Raw genomic sequence first — 23226 nt, 5'->3', positions numbered from 1 at the left:
GTTTCAGCTTAGATATAAGTGAAGAGACACAGCCCCCTTGTCCATCCTCTCAAAAGTAGCCCAGTTATTTTGGAAGAAATCACTGGCTGGCCTGCAGAAGGTCCCTCCCTTACAAGACAACAGCTCCAGGTCCCGTTTTCCAGGTAAGTCCGGCTGAAGTCATTTCCAACCTGGTAGTTCGGCAGCATTCACAGGTTTTTTCAAGTTTCTTTAATGGAAGTTTGTAAAAAGCCGTCCCTAGACAGCTGTCCAGTGTGTCAGCTCTGTGCGCGCCTTCCTCCTCGATCCTCTCGGGTGCTGCAGCTTCTTAGCTCGGCACAGTCTGGAGACTGACAACGTGGGTCCTTTTGGGGAGGGTGGCAGCACGGTCCTCGGCTGGCGTCCGTCTGGTGCCTGTCGCTGCTCAGGCTTGCGGTTCAGGGCGGGGCGGCGGCGCCTCTCCGGCGGGCGGCCCGCACCAGGCACTGCTGCAGGACCGGGTAGAGGCGCTGGCAGCCCTCGAGGCCTAGGCGCACGGCCTCAGCCCAACTCTCGGTCGGGCCGCCCTCCCCGCTGCCTAGCAGCCCGGCCACCTGATTGAGCACCGGCATGAGCGCCACGGTGAGGCCGGCGGCGGCGCGCTCCTCCTCGAGCCGCGTGGGGTCCAGCAGCCAGGTAGGCGCGGGCTCAGGCGCGCGGCTCAGGCCGCAGCCCACTACCAGGTCGTACATCTCGACGCCCGCGTCGGCCAGAGCGAGCGCGGCAGCCGTGAGTGCGGCGGCCAGAGCCGAGCCGCCGTCCTCGAGCAGCAGCGCCGACACCTCCAGCTGCGCGCGCGGGTAGCGGCCCAGGCGCACGGCGGGCTCCAGCGCCTCCTGCAGGGCCAGCGCCAGCTCGCGCTCCTCGCCGCCTCCCGGGGGCGCGCGGCGCCGGCGGCCCGCGAAAGGCGCGCGGCGGAAGTCGCAAAGCAAGCGACCGCGCAAGGCGGCCGGGGCCTCGCCGCCCGCTCCAGCCGGGCCACCGCCGCGCTCGCCGCCCTCGACCTGGCGCGGGCCCGACACGGCGCACAGCACCTTGGTGCCTCCAGCCTCCAGGTAAGCCGAGCCCTTGGCCTGGCTCAGCAGCCCGGCGCGCGCGTACACGGGCCGCAGCCGCGTCGGGTCGCGGGCCGCGGGTGCCTCGCCCTCGTCGGCTGCGTACAGCTGCGGCGGCTGCGACTCCTCGGGGCCGCGGATACGCCGGTGGTCCCCCGGCATGGCGGCGCCGGGCGTGCGAGCCGCTTCCGCCCGTCGCAGGCCTCGCGACCGGGTTCTTCCGGCGTTTGAATACGCGCGCTTGCGCGTGGGCTGTCGAGATAGCGGTGGGCGGGCGCGGCGGGGCTGCGCTGCCCCCTGGCGGCCTGGAGGAGGGACGAGGAGGACGGCTGGAGCCTCAGATGGACCGCCTGGGCAGCCTTGCTCCAGGGTAGACCTCCTCTAGCCTCCCAGGCCAGGGCCACCCTGGGGCGTGAGACTTCTCTTCCTTTCACTGTGGAGGCTGTAATTACTTTAATCTTGCACTTATTTGTGTGACATTGTGAGGGCCAAGACTTTGTCTTGTTCTTTCCACTTGTTGAATGAATGGAATTATGTGTCTCAGCACTGGACTGTGTAATGCCCTGTTTCCCTATGCTCCTTACCTAGCACGTGCTCCCTGAAGCCACGGCATCCTCCCTCTGCCCCCCTTTCCCCCAACAGACCTGCTTCTCCTGCCTCCACTCTGTCCGCAGGGCTCAGTGACCGTGGGCCCCAGGCGGCTGCTGTACCCAGTGGACTTGCAGTCAGTCCGGGCCTGCACAGGCAAGCAGTCCCTGTAACCTCCCCGCACACTGCTGTTCCCAAACCCAGCTGTTTTTAGACTTGGGTAAACTGGACATAGGGCCAGGGCAGGGTCCCTGTCCTCCCTGGGCATCTTTGGGTGTAGGAAGTGGGAATGATGGGGTAGTCACTGGAGTGGGGAGGCAGAGGCAACAGCTGTACCCCAAATACCCCCTATGCCAGAGAATACCTCTGACCTCACACCAACAGCTTCAAAGAGAGAGGAAGGAGGAGCAGGAGCCTAAGAAATGGGGAGGTTCTCCTACAAGAGGCTCTAAGGAACTTCTGTTTCCAGTAACCCCACAGACCATCTTCCGTTGAGTTATTACTGCCTCTCTCTATCTCACCCAACCCATTCTGCCTCCACCTCCACAAACATCTTGAGGCACCCCAGGGGCCATTCCCGAAGTTCAGGATTCTGGGACTGGACTTGGTGAGGACTACAACCAGGAGCCCTCTGGTGCCACAGCATTTATTCCAGACGCCCAGGGAGCCACAGGCTGTCAAACGGGGCCCTTATGGTGGGGAGGTAGAGATCACACAGCATCATCAAGTATTGCACATGGTCCTTTTATTTCCTGCAGCAAAAATGATTCCTACTTGCGGACCCAGAAGCCTTGGGTCCAGAGAGCTGCGTCTATAGACACGAGCACGATGACATTAACAGTCCTGGGTCAGTGTTCTAGACAGGTGGTGCTGACATGCGGGGCCCTGAGTCCCAGGATGGCTCCCGGGCGAGTCCCAGTCACTGCTGGGTTAGGAGGACGGACGGGGCTATTTAAAGGTCCCAGGATTCACATGTCCTTATGGCAGATAGAGAGCTCCTGGCTGGACTAATGCACCAGGGTGAGAGGAAGGTGCTTCCTGGTGGCAGCACTCCTCCCTCAGTTCTTCACATCTCCCAGGCGGAGCTGGGCAAAGGAAGTGGCCAGCTGCAGCGCCTCCTGCAGGCAGCCCACGTTCTTGCCTGTGGCTTGGGCAGACACATCCTTGCCACCACCTTTGCCGTCCATCAGGCCTGACACCTGCTGCACCCACTCACTGGCTTTCAAGCCCCGATTGGCTGCGTTCTGGAACATAGAGGAGGAAGTGGAAGTCAGGACAGAGGATGGGACCGAGGGAGGACAGAGAGAAAGAAAAAGGACGGAGGAGATACAGATACCCATTCCCACCCTGGGCAATGCCAGAGGCTGAGACGGACTCCACAGCTGTACAGGGGAGCACAGTGACCACCACCAGCACAAGGCATACGGAGTGGCAAAGCCAGCTACCAGCCAGCACGTTTACATGTATTCACCACTGAGAAGGCCCAAGGGTAAGGAGTACTGGCAAAGGTGACAAACGGCTATTTCTGATGCAGGCTGCACACAGCATGCCTGTCTTTGCAGACAACCTTAAGAACTGATGTTTCCTACTGGTGCAGGGGTTGGCAGGGTTTGGAGCAAGGCTGCAGGCAATGCTGACCTGGGGAACTTGACACAAGCACGTGATCTTGCCGGCCTCATTGTCCACCGTGAAGAGCATGGCAGATGTCTGAGGGGAATGCGTCTTGAAAAGCTTCAAGGCTTCATTCAGGGCCTGTGGGGAGAACCTGGTGTCAGGCCACGGCCCTGGGGAGGGACCTGTTCTCCATAAGAGCAGATGTTTGCAGAGCTCAGCCCCCAGCACCGGCCACCTGCTGCTACCCCTTCCGAGAGCAGGTGCTGTCCCTGGGAGCCTCTCTGGAGAAAACCCAAGCACAGGGCCTTGCCCATACCCTGGCTCTGAGGGTGGCTTCCCACCTCCAGGAACTGGTCCCCTTGCCAGACCTGTAGCTCTGCAGCCACCCGGTCTCTTCATGGCTCAGCCTGACCTGCAGCCCAGACAGTGGGCCCTTAGGTGACCACCCAACTCAGAGCCAGAGGCCATGTCAGCCACCAGAGGGCCGGTAAGACCCAAAAGAAAGGGGCTCCCCAGCCCCTGGGTTGCCTTGGCCGAGGCGCCGCTCTCCATCTCCAGGATGACGAGGGGCTGGTTGGGGTTGCTGTCGATGAGCTGTTTTGTCTTCTCCAACACCTGCAAAAAGAAAAGTCCAGAAGAGAGGCTCAAGCCAAAAACCCAGGCCCCAAAACCCAGACAGCAGTCCCGCCAGCCTCTGCTGAGGAAATCCTCTTGACTTCCTTCCAGCCCCAGCACCGCCAGGACTCACTCGCTTCTGGACGTCAGCCTTGCTGGCCCGGTCTAGGTCATCCATGATCTTCTTCAGGGATTTGAGAGTCTCCCGCAATTCGTCCTTCTGCCACTGGGGGATGACTGCGGTGGCCAGGGACTGGAAACAAAACCGGAAGACCACAAGGAGCTAGGATGTGAGGCTCAGCCCACCCCACCCTGCTGACTTTCAACCAAAGTCCTCCCTGACTAGTGTCTGGGAAAGGAGAGAGAAAACAAACACAAAAGTATCTACTGCCCTTGAGACCAGTTGCTCTAGGAGCAACTGCAGCAGCTGTAACAAGCAGGGCTAGAGAAAGGGGGCAGCAGAGCCAGCCGGGCTCTTGCATAAGGCCTGGTCCTTTCCAGGCTTGGAACGGCCTGCGACGGGCTCACGGGGAACCTGGAGTATGAATGACCACAGGCAGGCTTGGAAACAGGGTGGCCTCGGCACCCTCCTCATCTCTGTCATCCCTGGGGCCCACTGGGACTCGGACTGAGCTCGCCTACTCGCAGAAATGGGAGCAGCAGGCAGGTCCAGGGGTCCACAGGCCAGGACCCATGGGGTCCCCTTGGCAAGGCTGCAGGACAACAGAAGTCAGCCCAGAGGCTCATTCCACCGAGAACCAGGACCTGACAGGCCACAGCGAGTGCTCCCCAAGAACAGAGAGTGTCACACTCATCAGGCCTGCGGGCTGAGTAAGCCCCAAGGAGGGAGGGAGGCCACCCTACCTCACCAAGGTCAGCGATCTCCCTCTGCACATCCTTGTTTGGTGAAGTCTGGGCCTTCACTTTGGCCTCCATGACAGACAGAGATTTGTTCAAGCTCTCCGCTTTCCTGAGGGCCTGGGAGGGGACAGTCACAGTTGTAAACTCTGAGGCAGGTGACATTTAGCCTCACTATTCTGTGTGTAAACAGCTGTGGCAGCCCCAATAACAGACTATGGAGCAACACACCGTAAGACACCAGAAGTTTCTTTCTTCCAGGGAGCAGTCCCATACCCCAGAAAGGGGCACTTCCTCCCATGCCGGGCCAGCAAAGGCTGCTTCCCAACTCAGGCTCAGGGTGTGACTGGACTGGGAACTCCGGAATCAGGAGCCCCTTTCAACCCGTGAAATGACCACCCCTTAGGTGTTGGCTCAGTCAGACACAAGCTACGGTTCCTGCTCCCAGAGCAAGCGTCCTCCACTGCACACACGTCAGACTAGGCGCACAGCCTACGGACGTGTGGATAAGCCCCAGGGGCACTTGCAGCCACAGTGAAACCATGGCTTACTCCCTCAACAAGGAAATATTAGGGGGTAGAAGCCAAATTCACACATATTTTAAAAGGTTAAACATAAAAGAGCTAGGGCATCTTGTATGGTGGCTGCTTTCTTCCACCAGGTAGGGGTGACTAGAGGACACTTTGGGGGAGCACAGTGTGTCCTTTCATTCTGGCTGCAACAGCCACACAGAGCACCGTTTCCTCTGTGGATTCACGGATGGGGCCCTCCCTTGTTCAAATAAGCAACGAATCAGTCGGATCCGCTCACCTTCTGGGCTTCGGCACCTGTGACAGCAACAATTCTCCGGATACCCTTGGCAATGGCTTCTTCAGTCACAATCACAAAAGCTCCCGCGTGACTGGAGTTCCGAAGGTGCCTGGGTGTCAGAACACAAAGTCCGTGGTGAAGAGGAGGAAGCCCAGGCACCCAGGTTTCCTCCCTGTACTCGGGAGCCCTGGGCTGGCCTGCGGGAGCCCTGTGGCGTCGTCCCTCCCCGGGACGCTCTCATGGCAGCAGTGCACACTGGCCTTTCACAGTTAAGGGACTCTCAGGACACAGCTCCGGCTTAAGAGGACAAGAGAAGCAGCAGGATGGAGAAGAGAGTCAGAGAAAGCCTGGGCTTGGGAGTATTGACACTGAGCAAGACACCGTCTCTCTCAGCCTCAGTGTTCTCAGGAATACATGGGGATAATTTTCCCTCACATGGCTGCTGGGAAAATCAAACGAGATAAACATCAAAGTGCTCTGGAATCCCTAACATCTGATACAGTACTGCTGTCGTTAGGCTCCACGAGACTGTTGCGGGGGGTGTCCTGTGATGTAACAGAGCTGTCTTTTACATCCCTGCTCACTAGTTGAGAAGACTGGACCACAACCCCTTAAACAAGTAGGTTTTATTCCCCAGTTACCTCAAACAGAGAACCTGAAATACTCATTAACTCCCCAAGTCGATCTCCTGCAAGGGTGGTAGAAAGTTTATGAAAGCTGTTTCCTGTGGCCTAAAGAGTGTTAGCAAACAGGTATTCAGGCAGGAGAGGGACTCATTTGCAGGCCCCATGCAACTGGGCAGAGAGGCCTGGAACTCGATCCCTCGCACACTTCCACCTCCCACTCCCACCACCCCACTCCCGTACCCTGCCTGCCTGAGGCCTGCAGGAGGTCTGGGCTGGGATCTTAAGAAAGTTCTTTTGGCCGGGCGCGGTGGCTCACGCCTGTAATCCTAGCACTCTGGGAGGCCGAGGCGGGTGGATCGCTCGAGGTCAGGAGTTCAAGACCAGCCTGAGCAAGAGTGAGACCCCGTCTCTACTAAAAATAGAAAGAAATTATATGGACAACTAAAATATATATATACAAAAAATTAGCCGGGCATGGTGGCGCATGCCTGTAGTCCCAGCTACTCGGGAGGCTGAGGCAGTAGGATCGCTTAAGCCCAGGAGTTTGAGGTTGCTGTGAGCTAGGCTGACGCCACGGCACTCACTCTAGCCCGGGCAACAGAGTGAGACTCTGTCTCAAAAAAAAAAAAAAAAAAAAAAAAAAAAAAAAAGAAAGTTCTTTTCACCAGGCTTCCTTTGGAAGCAGGAACTTTCCAGGCCACCAAGACTTTCCCAAAAAGATCCCAGACGCTATACAGGAATCCATGTTGGCAGAAACAAGTGGCTCTCCCAAGCCACACTGAGCTGGGTCTACCGGGTGGTCTGCGCAGGGGCTCTAGGACAACAGGGCTTGATTCCCCAGATGCTGCCCAGGGGAACTAGGTGAGGCGCCAGGAATGTAAAGGGCTAGGCCGGATCAGCTCAATGAGCACTCCGCGGCCTTGCTGAATCCTGAGTTCACACCAGCCTCCTTGTTAGGAGCGTCCAGCGAACAGCAGCAAGTAACTGTGTGCTATTTGTTTCTCACCGCCTCCTCCTAGGAAGAACTTTCATCACAAACCCAGGAAATGTTATTGTCAGACACTGAGGGGTTTGACTGAGCACTAGGATGCTGAGGCTCTTGGGAATGCTATTTGGCAACTGCATTTCAACCTCAGAAAGATAAGAGTTGGTCTAGCCTGTGACCCTCATCCTCAAAGGGGAATGTCAAATGATAAAGGCAGGTGGCCCCATTGTCTACTGCTCCACCGCGGTACTCACGTGCCCCCACAGAACTCCACAGAAGTGAGGGAGCCAGCAGGGCCAGAGGGGTCATCCAACAGCTCGGACACCGGGACCCCAATGGAGACGACTCGCACGGGGTCAGGATAGGTTTCATCAAACACAGCCCGCAGGCCCTGGATGGCCTTCGCTGCTGCCAGGGGACAGTCCTGGGTGTAGACGGGCTGCCAGAGAAAGAAGACAGAAAAAGAGCTGGAAAAGGTCCCTGGAGGTGCAGTAAGAGGCAGCACAGAGAGTGGGACGCGGCTCTGCCCGGCACGTGCCCTGAACCTCCAGATACAATGCGCCATGTAAAAAGTCAAGGGGATCAAGATGGGAATTTCCAACTATTTGGAGATGTGTGAACCAAATCTTATATGTAAACAGACGTAACTAGAAGAGCTCTGGTCGTCCTAAGGAGAGGGTGGGGCAAAGACTCCCTCCCCAGATACCAGCACTGCCCCCTAGGGAAGCAAAAGTTTGAGAATCGCTGCTTTAAGCAACTCTATGTGCAGGACAGAATCTGGCCCAACAGAGTGGGAGCATCTGAGCCCCTGTGGACAGTGATGGTGTGAGAAGGAGTGAAGGTCATGACCCAAAGCTCGAACACAGTCCAGCCTACCTTGGCAGCCTCGATCATCTCGTTAGCGATCTCTTCGGCCTTCTTGATCTGTTGGGTGGACATGGCTCCCTTGGCAGTGAAGTCAAACCGAAGGCGGTCAGGGGCAACCAACGAGCCCTTCTGGTCGGCCTCCCCAAGCACCGAGCGCAGGGCGAAGTTGAGAATGTGGGTAGCTGTGTGGTTGCTCATGACAGGTCTCCGTCGGGGCTGTGGAGGGCAGAGGAGGCTGGTAGAGAGGTCTGTACCGGACTGCTAGTCGTCCCCAAATACTCATTCCCCCTTCTTTCCCCAAGTACTGGAATTTTAAGTTAGACATATGGCTGCCCAGAATAAAGACTACATTTCCCAGCTTCCCTGCAGCTAAGTGTGACCATGTGACTAAGTTCTGGTCAATAGGTTGTGAGCAGAAATGATGTCCACCCTTAAAGAGAAGGGGCATGCCCTCCCCCACCCTCTTCCTCGTCCACTGCCTAGGACAGAAATTAGCAAACTATGGCCTATGGGCCAAATCTGGCCTGTTGTTTATTTTTATAAATTGTTATAAATAGGCGTATTGGAATACAACCATACCCATTTGTTTACATATTGTCTATGGCTGCTAGCGGGCTACAATAGCAAAGTTGAGTAATTATGACCAAGAGCATATAGTCCACAAAGCCAAAAATATATACTATTCTGGCCCTTTACAAAAAAATTCACCAATCCTGGCCCAGACAAAGGATCTGACAACTGCCCTCTTGGACCATGAAATCAAGGGCAACACCTCAGGAATGAGGGTGGAGCGACAAGTGAGAAGCTGGGCCCTGTGAGGCAGAGCCTTTGTAATAGCTTGAACTTTTAGGTGCAAAATATACATTGCTATCCTGTTCTGAGCTATTCTTATCTTGGATCTGATACATGCAACAGAGCCTAGTTCTTAATACAGGATCCTTGGCTCCTAAGGAAGTATTTGAGGTTAGAAAAGTGAACCATGAAAACAAATCTACTAAGATCTCAACTGAAATCACTGACTTGGAAACACACAGATTTAACCCTTAGTTACATCCTTCACAATCCACAAAATGCACCAAAATTTACTCCTGCTGTTATAAAATTTCACTAGTAGTGACAATGATAGGCCAATTTAAAGCCAGAGAAAGGCCGGGCACAGCAGCTCATAGCATTTTGGGAAGCCGAGGCAGGAAGATCACTTGAGGCCAAGAGTTCGAGACCAGCCTGAGTAACATAGCAAGACCCTGTTTCTACAAAAAATAGAAAAATTAGCCAGGTGTGGTGGCATGCATCTGTAGTCCCAGCGACTCAGTAGGCTGAGGCAAGAGAATCACTTGAGCTCCAGGAGTCTGAGGCTGCAGTGAGCTATGACTATGCACGCTAGACTGGGCAACAGAGGGAGACCGTGTCCCCTTCTAAAAAAAAAAAAAAAAAAAGCCAGGGAAGGAGGAGAGTACTATCCAGATCCAACAGGGGACAGAATAATGCAACTCACCTCATCAATAAACAGCCGGACCTGATCACCCACTTTCAAGTCGCCATAGACAGTTCCTATGTGTAGCACATACCCTCCTCGCACCTGAGCATTCTTCACTGTAAACTCAGTTTTCTAAGAGTCAAAGAGGAGACCAATAAAAATCTTGAAAAATATACCAGTTCCCTCATATGTATACATATAAATTCACATGCATAACAAATTCTTTACACATATAAATTGTATACATACATATATACTCTAAGACACTCTAATGTGGTGTGCACACGCACACACACACACACACACACATATAATTAATACCATTATATATAATGAAACATATATGCACACACACAATATTAAGGAGAATCTTATAGAATTCGAAAGCCATCGTAAAAAACCTAGAGCCCAGGGAGACAGAGTAACTCACCCAAGACCAAACTCAGCAGTGGCAGAGCTAGAAGCTGAGTTTTCTACAGGGACACGTGCCCTCCAGAGAGCTGCTCTTCCTTATTTATAAGGAAAGCATGTCAGAACCTTGCACCCTGGCTGCAAGGATACTCCTACAACAGTACCCAATGGCCGGGAAGCAACAGGGACAAGTAGCTCCCTCAGCTTCAGAAACCCTGACAATGGAACCCCACCTGAAGGTCTGTCGGGTTTGCTCCCCAAGGCCCGAAGTACTAAGGAGCGAGAGCAGCCGCCTGGCTCCACGCTTGCCGTCCCCACCTCCCGCTCCCGGCTAACATGGAGGAAGAACTGCTGGCTCACGTCCTCACTGCTGTCGTCAACCTTCACCAGGTAGCCTTCGTCATAGATCTGCCCTCCTTGCTCGGCGTAGAAACAGGTCTTGTCTAGCACCACTCCACACTCCTGGCCCGTGGACACCTCTTCCACGAACATCTTCTCCCTGCGCAGAGCCACCACCGTGGCCACTGTGTTCTCAAACACTGCTCGATGAAAATGCACAGAACGGGGAACACAGGGTCGATGACTTATTCACACACTCTTAGCTGGCTTCTGCTGGATTCTATTTCTCAAACTCTTCTTAGGTCCTAATTGTCCAATTTTAATTTGGAAGCAAGCCCATTAGACTGACTACATGACAGGGCTTAGCACACTGGTTTTCTAGCAGAGAATGCAACACTCAGCAGGGTGACCAACTGTCCCAGTTTCCATAACTGAGGGGTTTCCTGGCATGTAGGCTTTCACTATTAAAACTGCAACAGTTCTGAGCAAACTGGGACAGTTGGTCACCCCAACTCTGAGCTACTGAGCATAAACTTAGTGAATCTAAAGAGTACTAATACATCCCCAAATCCAAGGTCAACTCACAAAGAATGTATTCATTCTGTACGCTTTCTTAGATAGATTTTTATAGGTATGACTGTTCTCTGCCAGGGCAAAAAGAAATAACATGTATTACCTATTAATTTCTTTTGTTTTTTAACTTTAGAATGCTATTATCCTGATGCAAAATTCAACAGCCACTGTGGATTGAATCAGTGTCAACTGCCTGGCTTCCTACAAGGTGTTAAAATTAGGGGAAACTGCATTGCATGAAGGATACGTGGAACCTCTCTACAATTTTTTTAACAACTTCCTGTGACTATAATTATTTCAAAATAAAGAGTTAAGAAAACGACCAGTCAAGGATGCTGATGAGTACAAAAGTGCACAGCATGACTGTGTAGCACTACAGGAAAGGCTGTCAGCGATCTGCGGAATATCTAATCTTGAGAAACAGCTCCCCAACCCCCCCCCAAGATAAGGGGCAGAAGGTTCAGAAGCAAAAAGAGCACAACAACGTACCGTAGCTACCGCGGGAATCCGAATGGTAATTGTACTTTGGGGAATCGTCTGTGACCTCCAGCCCCTTTGCCCGGAGTTCTTCGATGGCATAAATGTCCAGCATGATGAGGTCTTCCCCGCCAGCTCCCTTGCCTTGTGATTTCAGCTGCCACATAGAGAAACAAGCATAAGTTACCCGGAAGCAGGAGAAAAAGAATTCAAACTTGCTAAACTCTGCCAGGGTAAAGTTCTGAAACAGGATTTTTCATTCTCGGTGCTCCTGACGTTTTGGGCCAGATAATTCTTTTGTGTGGGGCTGTCCTTTTGCACTGTAGGATGTTCAGCAGCATCCCTGCTTTCTACTGACCAGACGACAGCAGATCCCGCCCCCAGTTGTGAAAAGCAAAAATGTCTTAAGACATCATTGCCGAATGCCCCCTGAGAGGCAGAATCGCCCCGAGTTGAGAATCACCGGTCTAGGGAAAGAAAGAATTTCACAGACTGGAATGGAGGGAAACCCGTGCTTGCTTCGCAGCCACGTCCTGGCTTGGGAGGTGTGGGGTTTCCTGCTCACTCTCCAAATCCTTTACCTGGGCCGTTTTCCTCTCCTCTTCAAAGCCATCCATATCTACCACCAGGCCCTTCTCTTCCGCAATCAGTCCAGTGAGATCCACCGGAAACCCGTAGGTGTCATAGAGAAGCCAAGCAGTGTCTCCTACGCAGCACAAAGGAGTTGTGGCAAAATAGCATGATGGCCTCTTCCTTTCCATGCCAAGCCCCCCCAGAGGATGCTAGGACCGACAGAGGGATTAAGAGCCCGGGCAAGTCAGTACTGGCCCTGGGTACCTGTCAGAAAACCCATCAAATCTTTTCCAATTGACCTGGAGAAAGCACAAGGGTCTCCCGGCAAAGTTCTGTTTCTATATCTGAACATAAGTGTGTTTAGCTTGTGAAACCTCATCAAGCTTCCCTGTGCACATTATACTTCAGTAACTAGAACAAAACATCTTTGGAATTAATTTTCCCATCTGATGAAAAATAAAGCAAGTTGCAAAACAGTATATTCCAAATGTTCCCATTTTTGCTTGAAAAATACACACATACCCCTAAATACCTGCAAATACTTGCATGCAAGTAGAAGAATCCTGAATACACCAAAGTTTTAAGAGTTATCACCCCTAGGAAATGAGTTTTAGAAAGATTTTCACTTTTTGAATACTTTTGTATTCAGTATTGTTGGAATACTTTATACCACAATAATGCATTAGTTTTATAATTTTACTATAAATCCCGTTTCACAACAAAAGCAGTTTAACCAAGCTATGCTCGCCTTGGACACATGGGAGCCCGCTCTCAGTCTGTGACAAAGAGCCTTTGTCAGAAGGATGAAACAGCCAGGATGGAGAAGGGTACAAAGAGGACCTTACCGGGAATGGTCTTGCTATCTCCCAGACTCTGAATTTTCCTGTCCAGGATGCGACGCCCTCTGCTGAGAGTCTTGAGAAACTGCACTTCTTCTTCATTAATGATGTCCTTCACCATGTCTGGGTCCTTCTTTAGCTCAGGAAATGCATCTCCCTGACAAAGGGGAAACAGAGGTGAGGGACTCTATCCCAAGACCCCTCTTAAAAATGCTCATTAACAGTGTGCTGCCTCCCTTTAGCACAGAAGAGCTAAGCAGGGAAATATACATACCAGGGATTGGACGACAACATCTACTAAAGTAGCAAAGAAACCCCTACTGGCATTGAGTTTCTCATGGGAGTATCGAACAGCCCGGCGGAGAATCCGTCTCAACACGTACCTGTAGGAGGCAGAAACAAGTCCCTTGCTGGACAACATTCCCAGCTGAGGGTTTTATAGGGGCTCCTTGAGACTTCTATCCAAGGCAACGTGACCAACTTATTGTCTTGCTCTTTCAGAGACTTTTTTTTTTTTTTTTATCTTAAACCTGCTTCTTCTGGCATCCCCGGAGGTCATTAATTCCAGTGTAAAATTCAGTAACATACCCACAAATACACATCAAGGATGACCTAGGGTAAACCTTGGTTTGTTTTCCTTCCATATTTGGCCACCCAGAGAGGGAAGCAAGCAGCACAGACCAGATGTGTACTTGATGCCCTGCCTGTCAGTAATCAGTTTCCTGGGGCTCGTCAATACTTACTCCTACTCTGCCCCTGCCAATGTCCCACCAGCTTTAAATAACAATCTTTATCATCTTGTACTGAGCAGCAAAGGTTTAATACAACTCTTCAACATTAGCTGAAATTCCCTTCCTCCCTTAAAAAAACTGGGGAGGGAGATTCCTTCCAACTACCCAGAAGACAAAAGAAACAATAATAAAGTATGGCTTTAAGTTCCACGAAGAGTCATAAAACTCATGGTCAGTCCAAAAGCTGCCCCGTGTGTAACACACTTACCCCCGCCCCGTGTTGTCAGGCCGGCCGCCATCAGCCAGGGCCACAGTGATGGTCCGAGCATGGTCGGCCAGCACGCGGTAGGCCATGTCAATCCCATCGGCATCGTCAGCACCAACTTTCCCAGTGTATGGCCGGGCACCTGTGCCCTACAGATAAATACCAGGAGGTGGCCCATTAGGAAACAGCCCTTCTGGCGCTGCCTTGGCAGGGAGGTTCCCAGAGGACTGAGGAGCATTAGGAGAAACATGGTCACCTTGCCAGATCCTCTACCCCAAGAACAGTGATGGTGGGAGAGCAAGGAGACTCCAGCCAGCCCCCTGCTGAACAAATTACCCTGCCTCGTGCCTAGAGCCTCACATCGTCATCGTTAACAATGAAGTGGGCAGATGGTAACTGGTGCCCTTGGCTGGCGAAGCATGAGGTCGTTATGACAGCACTGCTAAAGAATCCAGCCTGGAAACCTCCCCAGAAGTTTGAAATGGTTGCAACAGGACCAGTACCTTCTGAATGGCTTCAAAGTAAGGGACAAAAAGGTCAGTGTCATAGTTGGACATCTTATTCTGCAGCACGGACACCAGTCGCTCCAGGCCCATCCCTGTGTCAATGCTTTTCTTGGGGAGAGGTTTCAGAACGCCATCCGTTTCCCTGTATGATGCAGAGGGAGAGGAAGTTGAAGCAGGGACTTGGGCTACCACCCCACTAGTCCCTGCTGCTTAGAACTCCTTGACATGGCTCAGCTTGTAGACTGGTTATTTGCCGTTTGCGTCTGCCTGGTTGGGTGAGAAGAAGGGAGTGGAGGGAGAAAGGAAGGAAAAGTACTCTAGGGCCCACTTAAGAGCGAGGCAACTTCAGGGAAATTAGCTCTAAAACGGCAGCCCAAATTACAGTCAGAATAACATTACGGGAAGAGCCCTGAAGAAGGTAGTAGTGGGATAAGACTAGGTCATAAAGAATAGGCCCAGCCCTGTCCCAGAGATCAAAGGTGAAACTCGAGAAATAACAGTTAAAGAAAGTGCCGTAAGATCCCATGATGCCCGTGGAGCCTGCTTCAGCACAGCTCCACCGTCCCCAAAGACAAAGATTAGCAAAGAGCCTTCAGCCAAGAAGAAAGCCACGCATCTCTGAGTTCCTCTTTCTCTACTCGGCTCTAGGAAAGGCACTGTTCTTAGCAGGAATGGAGCAGGACCCAAGGCCACCTGTTATACTGGATAAACACGAGGTTCCAGATCTCCAGCACATTCGGGTCATCCTGGTTGACAAGGTGCGCAGCGTCCCGACCACCAATCCGATCATAGTGGATCTCACTGCAGGGACCACACGGGCCTGTGTCACCCATCTCCCAGAAGTTATCCTTCATGTTGCCGGGGAGGATTTTTCTGTCATCCAGCCTGCGTAAGATAAGCCCAGTTATAGCCACTGGTAATGATTCTGTCGAGACTTGCATCCACTACAAAAGAAATCCTTGCAATTTTTTATAAAGAAGTCCTACCCTTTGGTGATGACTAATGTTAAGCCTGTATGCTTAGCAGGCTAAAGAAGCTGACCATGACTCTTCTCAAGAATGACTACCACAGAATACAAAATATACATACACTATGATCATAACTCAATAAAAACATGCAAAGATGCAGATAAAGCCTAGAAAGGAACACATAAAAGTGAAAATTTTTATGCTGAATGTGACCAGAATTTAAGCAAATGTTTTGTTTGCGAATGCTTCATTTTTCAAAATGACTACATTATAAGGCAGTATAAGTGTTAAAAAAAAAAAGCTGCTGATTATTTAAAGTCACCTCTCTATATACTAATTTAGTCATCTTTTATCTTAAAATGATACAAAAAGAATTTAAGATTAAAACATTTCCAAAGTAAGAAAAATAAAACATATAAGAAATTTTTTGAAATGGGATATGGAATTTTATTTTAATCTTTTTTTTTTTTTTTTTTGATACAGAGTCTCGCTCTGTTGCCTGGGCTAGAGTGCCATGGCGTCAGCCTAGCTACAGCAACCTCAGACTCCTGGGCTTAAGCAATCCTTCTGCCTCAGCCTCCCGAGTAGCTGGGACTACAGGCATGCATCACCATGCCCAGCTAATTTTTTTCTATATATTTTTAGTTGTCCAGCTAATTTCTTTCTATTTTTAGTAGAGATGGAGTCTCACTCTTGCTCAGGCTGGTCTTGAGCTGCTGACCCCAAGTGATCCTCCTGCCTTGGCCTCCCAGAGTGCTAGGATGACAGGCGTGAGCCACTGTGCCCAGCCAGGATATGGAATTTTAAAAAAAATTTCCAAAGTATTTGATTTTGCTGAAAGTTGCTAAATAACTCAGAACACTCAAAAAAGACTGTGCTTGCTTAATAAAGAAATTATATATGGGCTGGACTTTCAACAGAGTGATCAAAGGAGCAATTAATGCATCTAAAGATAATTATTCCCACTCACCCCCACCTGCATCTCAAAATGTACACCCCAAAATGGGTAATAGTGATGCACCCCAGATCACTTAAGACCTCACTCTTACACTGAGGTTAGGAATCATTTTATTCCTCTGTATCTCAACAAGTAAGTTATATTCTTACCCCAAGTTCTGCCATATCTGTTTACACTCCAGATCTGGTTCTAAGCCAGCTGCTTCATCCCCACCAAAGTAAGTTACATAAAGTCTTTCAACTGGAATGCCAAACTCTTCGGTGAGAAGTTCCAGAGCCATCTTACAAGCCAATTCCTACAAAAAGAACGATACAGAACCCGGCCCAACCCAAATCTAGTTAGTGTGAGTACAAAAAGACCAGATTCTAAGAACACAGATAAAAAAATGACAATATCCTCACTATAGACTCAACTAAATTCAGGACCAATTTATAGGAAAAATCCAAATATAAACTGAAATCATCAAATCACAGGTACTACTTCCAGGAAGTCTTAGAATAAATGCCCTTCATTCCCGACTCTCCCAGGTGATCATATTTCCTATTTTAAAATAAGCAAAATTAGAACCCAGTTTCCTCCACGGAAATGACCACTTTATTCAAAACCCCAACAGTTCCCCTGCTCTGAGCTCACCTTGAAGTAATCTCCAAAAGACCAAGAGCCCAACATCTCAAAGAAGGTGTGATGATAGACGTCCTTGCCCACGTCATCCAGGTCATTGTGTTTGCCTCCAGCCCGGATGCATTTCTGGGTATTGGCAGCTCTGCTCAGCTTTGCCATAGGGTGAGAGGGGTCAATAGTGTTCAGGAAGATGGGTTTGAACTAAAAAAAGAAGAAGAGTTCAACTTTTAAAGAGCTATGGGTGACATCAGGTGGCCACACACTGGCAGGAAGAGACAACATACAAACTTCGGTTCGTGGATTTAACCAGCCTGGAATACAGACACTTGTCAGAAGCAGGTGGCCTGATGGAGCCACAGCAGAGGCAGCCTATCTCAGAGCAGGTTTTCCTTGGACCTAGCTTCCTAACAGTCCCCACCACTGCCGGTGCCACCATGGGGAAAGGCCCACCAGATCTGAGATAAGAGCCAAAGGCTGACGGTGTGAAACCTGTGCTTCTTTAAACTTATTCTAAAAATGGATATGCTTGCTTGGTAGTAAGGTAGTAAGGAAGAAAAAAATTCAAGACATATAAAGGGAGTAAAGTCAGCACAACACTGATGACTGATTGGAAGTACTGGGAGACAGAATGACCTCGCTCTGAAGTCATACTTTGATGTATCATTGTTATTTGTGTCACTTTGCCTTATTTTTACCACTAGACCAGTCCGATTCAGCACTGTCCAATTTGGTAACCAGACCCTTGTAACCACATAAAATTAAATTAACTAAAATTAATCAGTAATATTTTAAATAATTAAAAATTTTGGGCCGGGCGTGGTGGCTCATGCATGTAATCCTAGCACTCTGTGAGGCCAAGGCGGGTGGATCATTTGAGCTGAGGAGTTCGATACCAGCCTGAGCAAGAGCGAGACCCCATCTCTACTAAAAATAGAAAGAAATTATATGGACAGCTAAAAATATATATAGAAAAATAAGCCGGGCATGGTGGCGCATGCCTGTAGTCCCAGCTACTTGGGAGGCTGAGGCAGGAGGATCGCTTGAGCCCAGGAGTTTGAGGTTGCTGTGAGCTAGGCTGACGCCACGGCACTCTAGCCCAGGCAACAGAGCGAGATTCTGTCTAAAAAAATAAAATAAAATAAAAATTTTGTTCCTTGATCACACTAGAGCAATAATTACATATGACTGGTGGCTACCATATTGGGCAAGAAAGATAAAGAACATTTCCATCATTACAAGAAGTTCTACTGGACAGTCGTGAGCTAGATCATGAACTCTTTAAAAGCAAAAACAATCTCACTTATCTCTGCATGTCCAGCACCTAGCAAAGCACCTAATAAGAGCAACTGCCTAATAAATACCATTTCAAATTGTTTAAAAAAAAAGTTAAGGTGTATGCGCAGAACTCACACATAACTGAAAACACTTTTCATAATTTGATACTCAATGTTAAACAAGGTGGAACATGTTTCCACCATTTCTAACTTTCCATGCCAGAAAAGACATCTGAGAGGAAAAATATGTCGACTTATCCCAGAGTGAGGAGCATCCTAAGGGCTGGCAGATCCACTGGGCTATGCAGGGCTCCAAGAGAATCGTCGTAGGAAACCCGGAGAGTAACACCCAACATGAACCCACTTTTGTCAAGAATCAGCCTGTTAAGTATTTTTCACCATCACCAACAAATTGAAAAACTCCCCTTAAACTGCTTTGTAAATGTATGATGCTTCCATTATTACAAGAGAAACCCTTTTCTCTATCAATAAAACTTTCAAAACATCTTTTATAATTCAACTGCTCCTAACACAAAACTTACTAACTAATTAAGTTTCTTCAGCAATGGATCTAGATTGGCACTGGTGGCAATAGTTTCGAGAAAGGGACAGACACAGTGGTGCACACCCATAGTCCTAGCTACTCTAGGGCCAAGGCGGGAGGAGCACCTGAGCCCAGGAGTTCAAGGCTGAAGTTTGCCAGGATCTTGCCTGTGAATAGCCACTGCTCTCCAGCCCAGGCAACACAGCAAAGACCCCATTTCTTAAAAAAGAAATAAAGACAGACAGAAAGAAAGGAAGTTAAAAAATAAAATCAATGAAACTGTGCATGGCCTAGAAAGGAAATGAAAGCAAAGCTCTGAAAGAATCCTAGAGAACCAACTTACTTTATAAAGAAAAAAAAAAAAAAAAGGCCGGGCACGGTGGCTCACGCCTGTAATCCTAGCACTCTGGGAGGCCGAGGTGGGCGGATCATTTGAGCTCAGGAGTTCGAGACCAGCCTGAGCAAGAGCGAGACCCCATCTCTACTAAAAATAGAAAGAAATTATATGGACAGCTAAAAAATATATATAGAAAAAATTAGCCGGGCATGGTGGCACATGCCTGTAGTCCCAGCTGCTCGGGAGGCTGAGACAGGAGGATCGCTTGAGCTCAGGAGTTTGAGGTTGCTGTGAGCTAGGCTGACGCCACGGCACTCACTCTAGCCTGGGCAACAGAGTGAGACTCTGTCTCAAAAAAAAAAAAAAAAAGGACAAGACGAAAGAGAATCATGATAACTGAATTAACAAGTCTTTTTGCAGGGCTCAGCAAGATGAATTCAGCCTCTGATTCTAATAAAACACAGCTTTTTCCTCAGGAGTGAAAAAAGACAAAACTTCACAAATTGGACAGTGGGCTGTATTTTTCCTGAGAAACAAACAAGTCTTATCTACAGGTACTGAGGTCTTCTATTGTAATAATTAAAAACAATACTACCTAATATTTGAGTATCTGCTATGTACCAAATACTGTGCTAAACATTTTGCAGGTGTTACCTTATTCACTCCCCACTGCAACCTATAGGCAGGCAATATTACTCTTCATTTCACAAAGAAACTGAGTTTCACCACATAAAGAAAATTCTGCAAGATGACACAGTAAAGGACAGAACCGGGACTCTGCCTGACTCCAGGGGCTGTGTTTTTTTTTTTTTTTTTTTTTGTTGAGACAGAGTCTCACTTTGTTGCCCAGGCTAGAGTGAGTGCCGTGGCGTCAGCTTAGCTCACAGCAACCTCAAACTCCTGGGCTTAAGCGATCCTACTGCCTCAGCCTCCCGAGTAGCTGGGACTACAGGCATGCACCACCATGCCCGGCTAATTTTTTCTATATAGATTTTTAGGTGTCCATATAATGTCTTTCTATTTTTAGTAGAGACGGGGTCTCGCTCAGGCTGGTCTCGAACTCCTGACCTTGAGCAATCCACCCGCCTCGGCCTCCCAGAGTGCTAGGATTACAGGCGTGAGCCACCGCGCCCGGCCTCAGGGGCTGTGTTTTAATCACTGTTCTGCTGCCTCCTATGTGCACAAACAGCCAGGAGGAAAGGAAAAAACCCTTACCTGGTTCATGCCTGCGTTGGCAAAGAGCAAAGTGGGATCATCCAATGGGATGGTAGCAGATGAGTGAACATAGGTGTGCTCATTTCTCTTGAAGAAGTCTATAAATCGCTGCCGGATTTCACTTGCTGTTAGGGGCGAGTCCATCTTGAAAGTCACCCCAAAGAACTAACCAAAGTAAAACATGAAGGAAAATTAGAGGAACTGAAACTAAAAGATAAGTAGGCACTAAACAAGACTCCTGCCTTCTCAAGCCAAGTCATAGCAGGACACCAGCAAGCTGTTTGATCCTAAAACCTCTATGTAGTAATGTCCAGGGATCAAATCAAAGCAAACATTGCTGCACCAGCAGATAGCAGCCCCGTCCGTTCTTCCTTCCCATGCCAACCTCAACAGGTTCAACACACCAACACACCAAGCAGAGCAGGAGGCTGTTTATTCATGTTTTCATTCATTCGAAAAATATGCATTCAATATCTACTCTGTGCCAGGCCTTAGGCCAGGAATTAGAAAAGGACGGGCTGGGCTTAGTGGCTCACATATGTAATCCCAGCACTTTTGGAGGCTGAGGTGGGGCCATGGCTTGAGGCAGGAGTTCAAGACCAGCCTAGGCAACATAGTGAGACCCCCCCCACCCCCCACCCCCCACCCCGCCCCATCTCTAAAAAAAAAAAAAAAAAGCCATTTGGAAGCAATCTGTAAACTGGAAAGCCATAAAGGAACGGAATGGATAATATATTAAGTTGACTGGCTTAAAAGTTGTTTCTTATGAGGAAGATACAATAAAGATGAACACAGTGGACAACATGAGACCCTGACTCTCAGATTTATGTTTAACCACAATTTCAATTGATTTATTCACCACACAATCAATTCATTACTCAAACAAAAGCCCTCTAGGCAAAAAGATGGTGAAACACTGGCTCACAGCCAATCAGCTGACCACAATTCCCACAGATGGGGACTTGCTGTCCATGCTACGAGTCAAGGCTCAGGTTTTTAGAAAGGTCCTCACACCACATTCTTCCTCATCCCACCTCATCACGGCTCTCAATAAATCTTAACAAGAATGGCCAAAGTGAATTTACAGTGGTAATCCTGACACTTCGCAGCAACATCACAGCTGTTTCAGAGTTCATTGCACCTCCTTTAGATGGGCTACCTGGGGTAAGTGAGCTGTGACAGGAATTTCTCATTTTTGCTTATTCATTCAACATAATTAATGCATACTGCGTGCTGGAAATCAAGACGAATTAGAGTCTTTACGTCCTTTCACAGGGAGACTGTCATATATGGAGATAACTGCAGTGTTGTGTAAAAGGATCTAATATATTGACTATAAACCCTGTGGAGGCTGGGACTCTTAAAAGCTGTGTCCCCACCTCCACTCATTCATTCGTTCAATATAAACATACTGGAAAGCTGCGTGGGATACAGAGAACAAAGGCAGGACCTCAGATTCCACTTCCCAACAGGGGCTATAAAGGTCTTGGGCACCTTAAATCACACTGTGGCTCCAGCCACAGGACCTTTTAACATACTTGTCATGTGTCAGACAAGCTGTCTGCCCCACCCCCGCTCCTTTCCCTTTTCCTAGTTAATTTCTCATTTTTGATATTCCGATACCACAGAAACATATCTAAGGAAGGCTTCCCCTTCTTGATCAGGCTCCTCCTCTTCTACTGTCTCATAGCCCCAAGTGTCTCCCTTCATAATTTCTACATGCATCTGATCGCTTCTTTAATATCCATCTCATCAGGCTGTAAATTCCATCTCGGTGGGAATCATGACTATTTTGGGCTCACCATTACGGTATATCCTTAGCATCCAGTACAGTGGTTGCTAAATACGTATTTCATGATTAGGTATGCTAATCCTTTAACAGCAAGGTCTAAATTAACGGACACACTTCAAAGCACCCCCAGAAATGCAGACTGTCTGAAAGAGTAATAGCTGAACATGATGGTCCAGGTGCGCCTGGACTGGTACCAGCTATTTAGTTAATTTTAAGAAATTAGAGAAAAGGCTCACTGCAGGACTCCACCCTTATCTCCTATGCCCCCTCCCGCCCCTTGGGCATTAAAACCAAGGGAAATAATAAAACCTCAGCTTTGAATGGATACATAAAGCAACCGTAACCTTCCCAAGGTCTCGGTCTTCAGCAAGTCCACGCAAGGCCATTCCACCTCCAGCGCGCCGGAGGGCTGACAAAAGGCCACTGTTCGGCTCCCGCTTCGGCCCAGGCTCGGGTTCTCGAGGCCACGCGGGGCCTGGCCCATGGGCCCGCTGCCACTGGCCGATCCTTCCCCCCAGATCCCAGGTCCAGACTCTTCCACAGCGCGGCAGAGCTCTCGGAGGGCTACCTGATTCTCTCCAGGATCACCATCCCTAACTCCTTCCTCAGAGCCCACTACCCCGCGCCCGCGGTTACCTGCTCTCGCAGAGGCGCAGCAATACCGGCCCCAGGCCACAGCCAGCCGCAACCTGCCCCGCCCCGTCCAATCAGAGCGCGCCGGTGGAAAGTGCCCGGCTGCGCCTTACCCCACGAGATATTATTGGTCAATATACACCAATATACATGACAATCAAACTGAGCACGAATCAGCTCATTAGCTGGTTTCTGGGAAGGTGGCTCTAAATTGGCTGATGCAATGGCGAAGAAAAATGGGAATCTGGTGCATCACGTGATGGGGTTGGACGCGGGCTCCTGGAGCAGTTTTCATATGCAAGGTCTTAATACTTTAGTTGACATAGTTAATGAGGGGACAAGGAAACATGTGTTTGGTAGTGATCACGGGTCTTGGTATACCTGCTCTTTTTTTTTTTTTTTTTTGTGAGACAGAGTCTCACTCTGTTGCCTGGGCTAGAGTGCAGTGGCGTCAGCCTAGCTCACAGCAACCTCAGACTCCTGGGCTGAAGCGATCCTCCTGCCTCAGCATCCTGAGTAGCTGGGATTACAGGCACACACCACTGTGCCTGGCTAATTTTTTCTATTTTTAGTTGTTTGGCTAATTTCCTTCTATTTTTTTTTTTTTTTTTTAGTAAAGATGGGGTCTCGCTCTTGCTCAGGCTGGTCCTGAACACC

The 23226-nt window shown here is 49.6% G+C and overlaps 2 protein-coding genes across 2 annotated transcripts; both read right to left on the bottom strand.

Annotated features, from left to right (window-relative positions):
• Positions 1 to 8: 8 nt before the first annotated feature.
• On the bottom strand, positions 9 to 1238 carry EXOSC6 (exosome component 6). The gene has a single exon (XM_069456590.1). It carries the CDS (start codon positions 1233 to 1235, stop codon positions 417 to 419), a length of 819 nt encoding a protein of 272 aa, XP_069312691.1. The 5' UTR covers positions 1236 to 1238; the 3' UTR covers positions 9 to 416.
• A 1146-nt stretch (positions 1239 to 2384) lies between these two features.
• Positions 2385 to 22541, bottom strand: AARS1 (alanyl-tRNA synthetase 1). Its single transcript, XM_069456589.1, has 21 exons — positions 22281 to 22541; positions 20145 to 20309; positions 16787 to 16975; positions 16303 to 16448; positions 14921 to 15112; positions 14225 to 14369; positions 13725 to 13870; positions 13000 to 13108; positions 12732 to 12882; positions 11895 to 12019; positions 11326 to 11470; positions 10285 to 10463; positions 9532 to 9645; positions 8046 to 8252; positions 7424 to 7608; positions 5559 to 5667; positions 4755 to 4868; positions 4024 to 4143; positions 3804 to 3890; positions 3300 to 3413; positions 2385 to 2905 (listed from the first exon to the last, which is right to left on the bottom strand). The coding sequence occupies exons 1-21, from the start codon at positions 22320 to 22322 to the stop codon at positions 2720 to 2722; spliced, it is 2970 nt and encodes a 989-aa protein (XP_069312690.1). The 5' UTR covers positions 22323 to 22541; the 3' UTR covers positions 2385 to 2719.
• Between the last annotated feature and the right edge of the window lie 685 nt (positions 22542 to 23226).

Source organism: Eulemur rufifrons, chromosome 23 (genome assembly GCF_041146395.1).
Source record: "Eulemur rufifrons isolate Redbay chromosome 23, OSU_ERuf_1, whole genome shotgun sequence".
In the NCBI taxonomy this organism is placed as follows: domain Eukaryota; kingdom Metazoa; phylum Chordata; class Mammalia; order Primates; family Lemuridae; genus Eulemur; species Eulemur rufifrons.
This window is presented reverse-complemented; position numbering and strand designations above follow the sequence as displayed.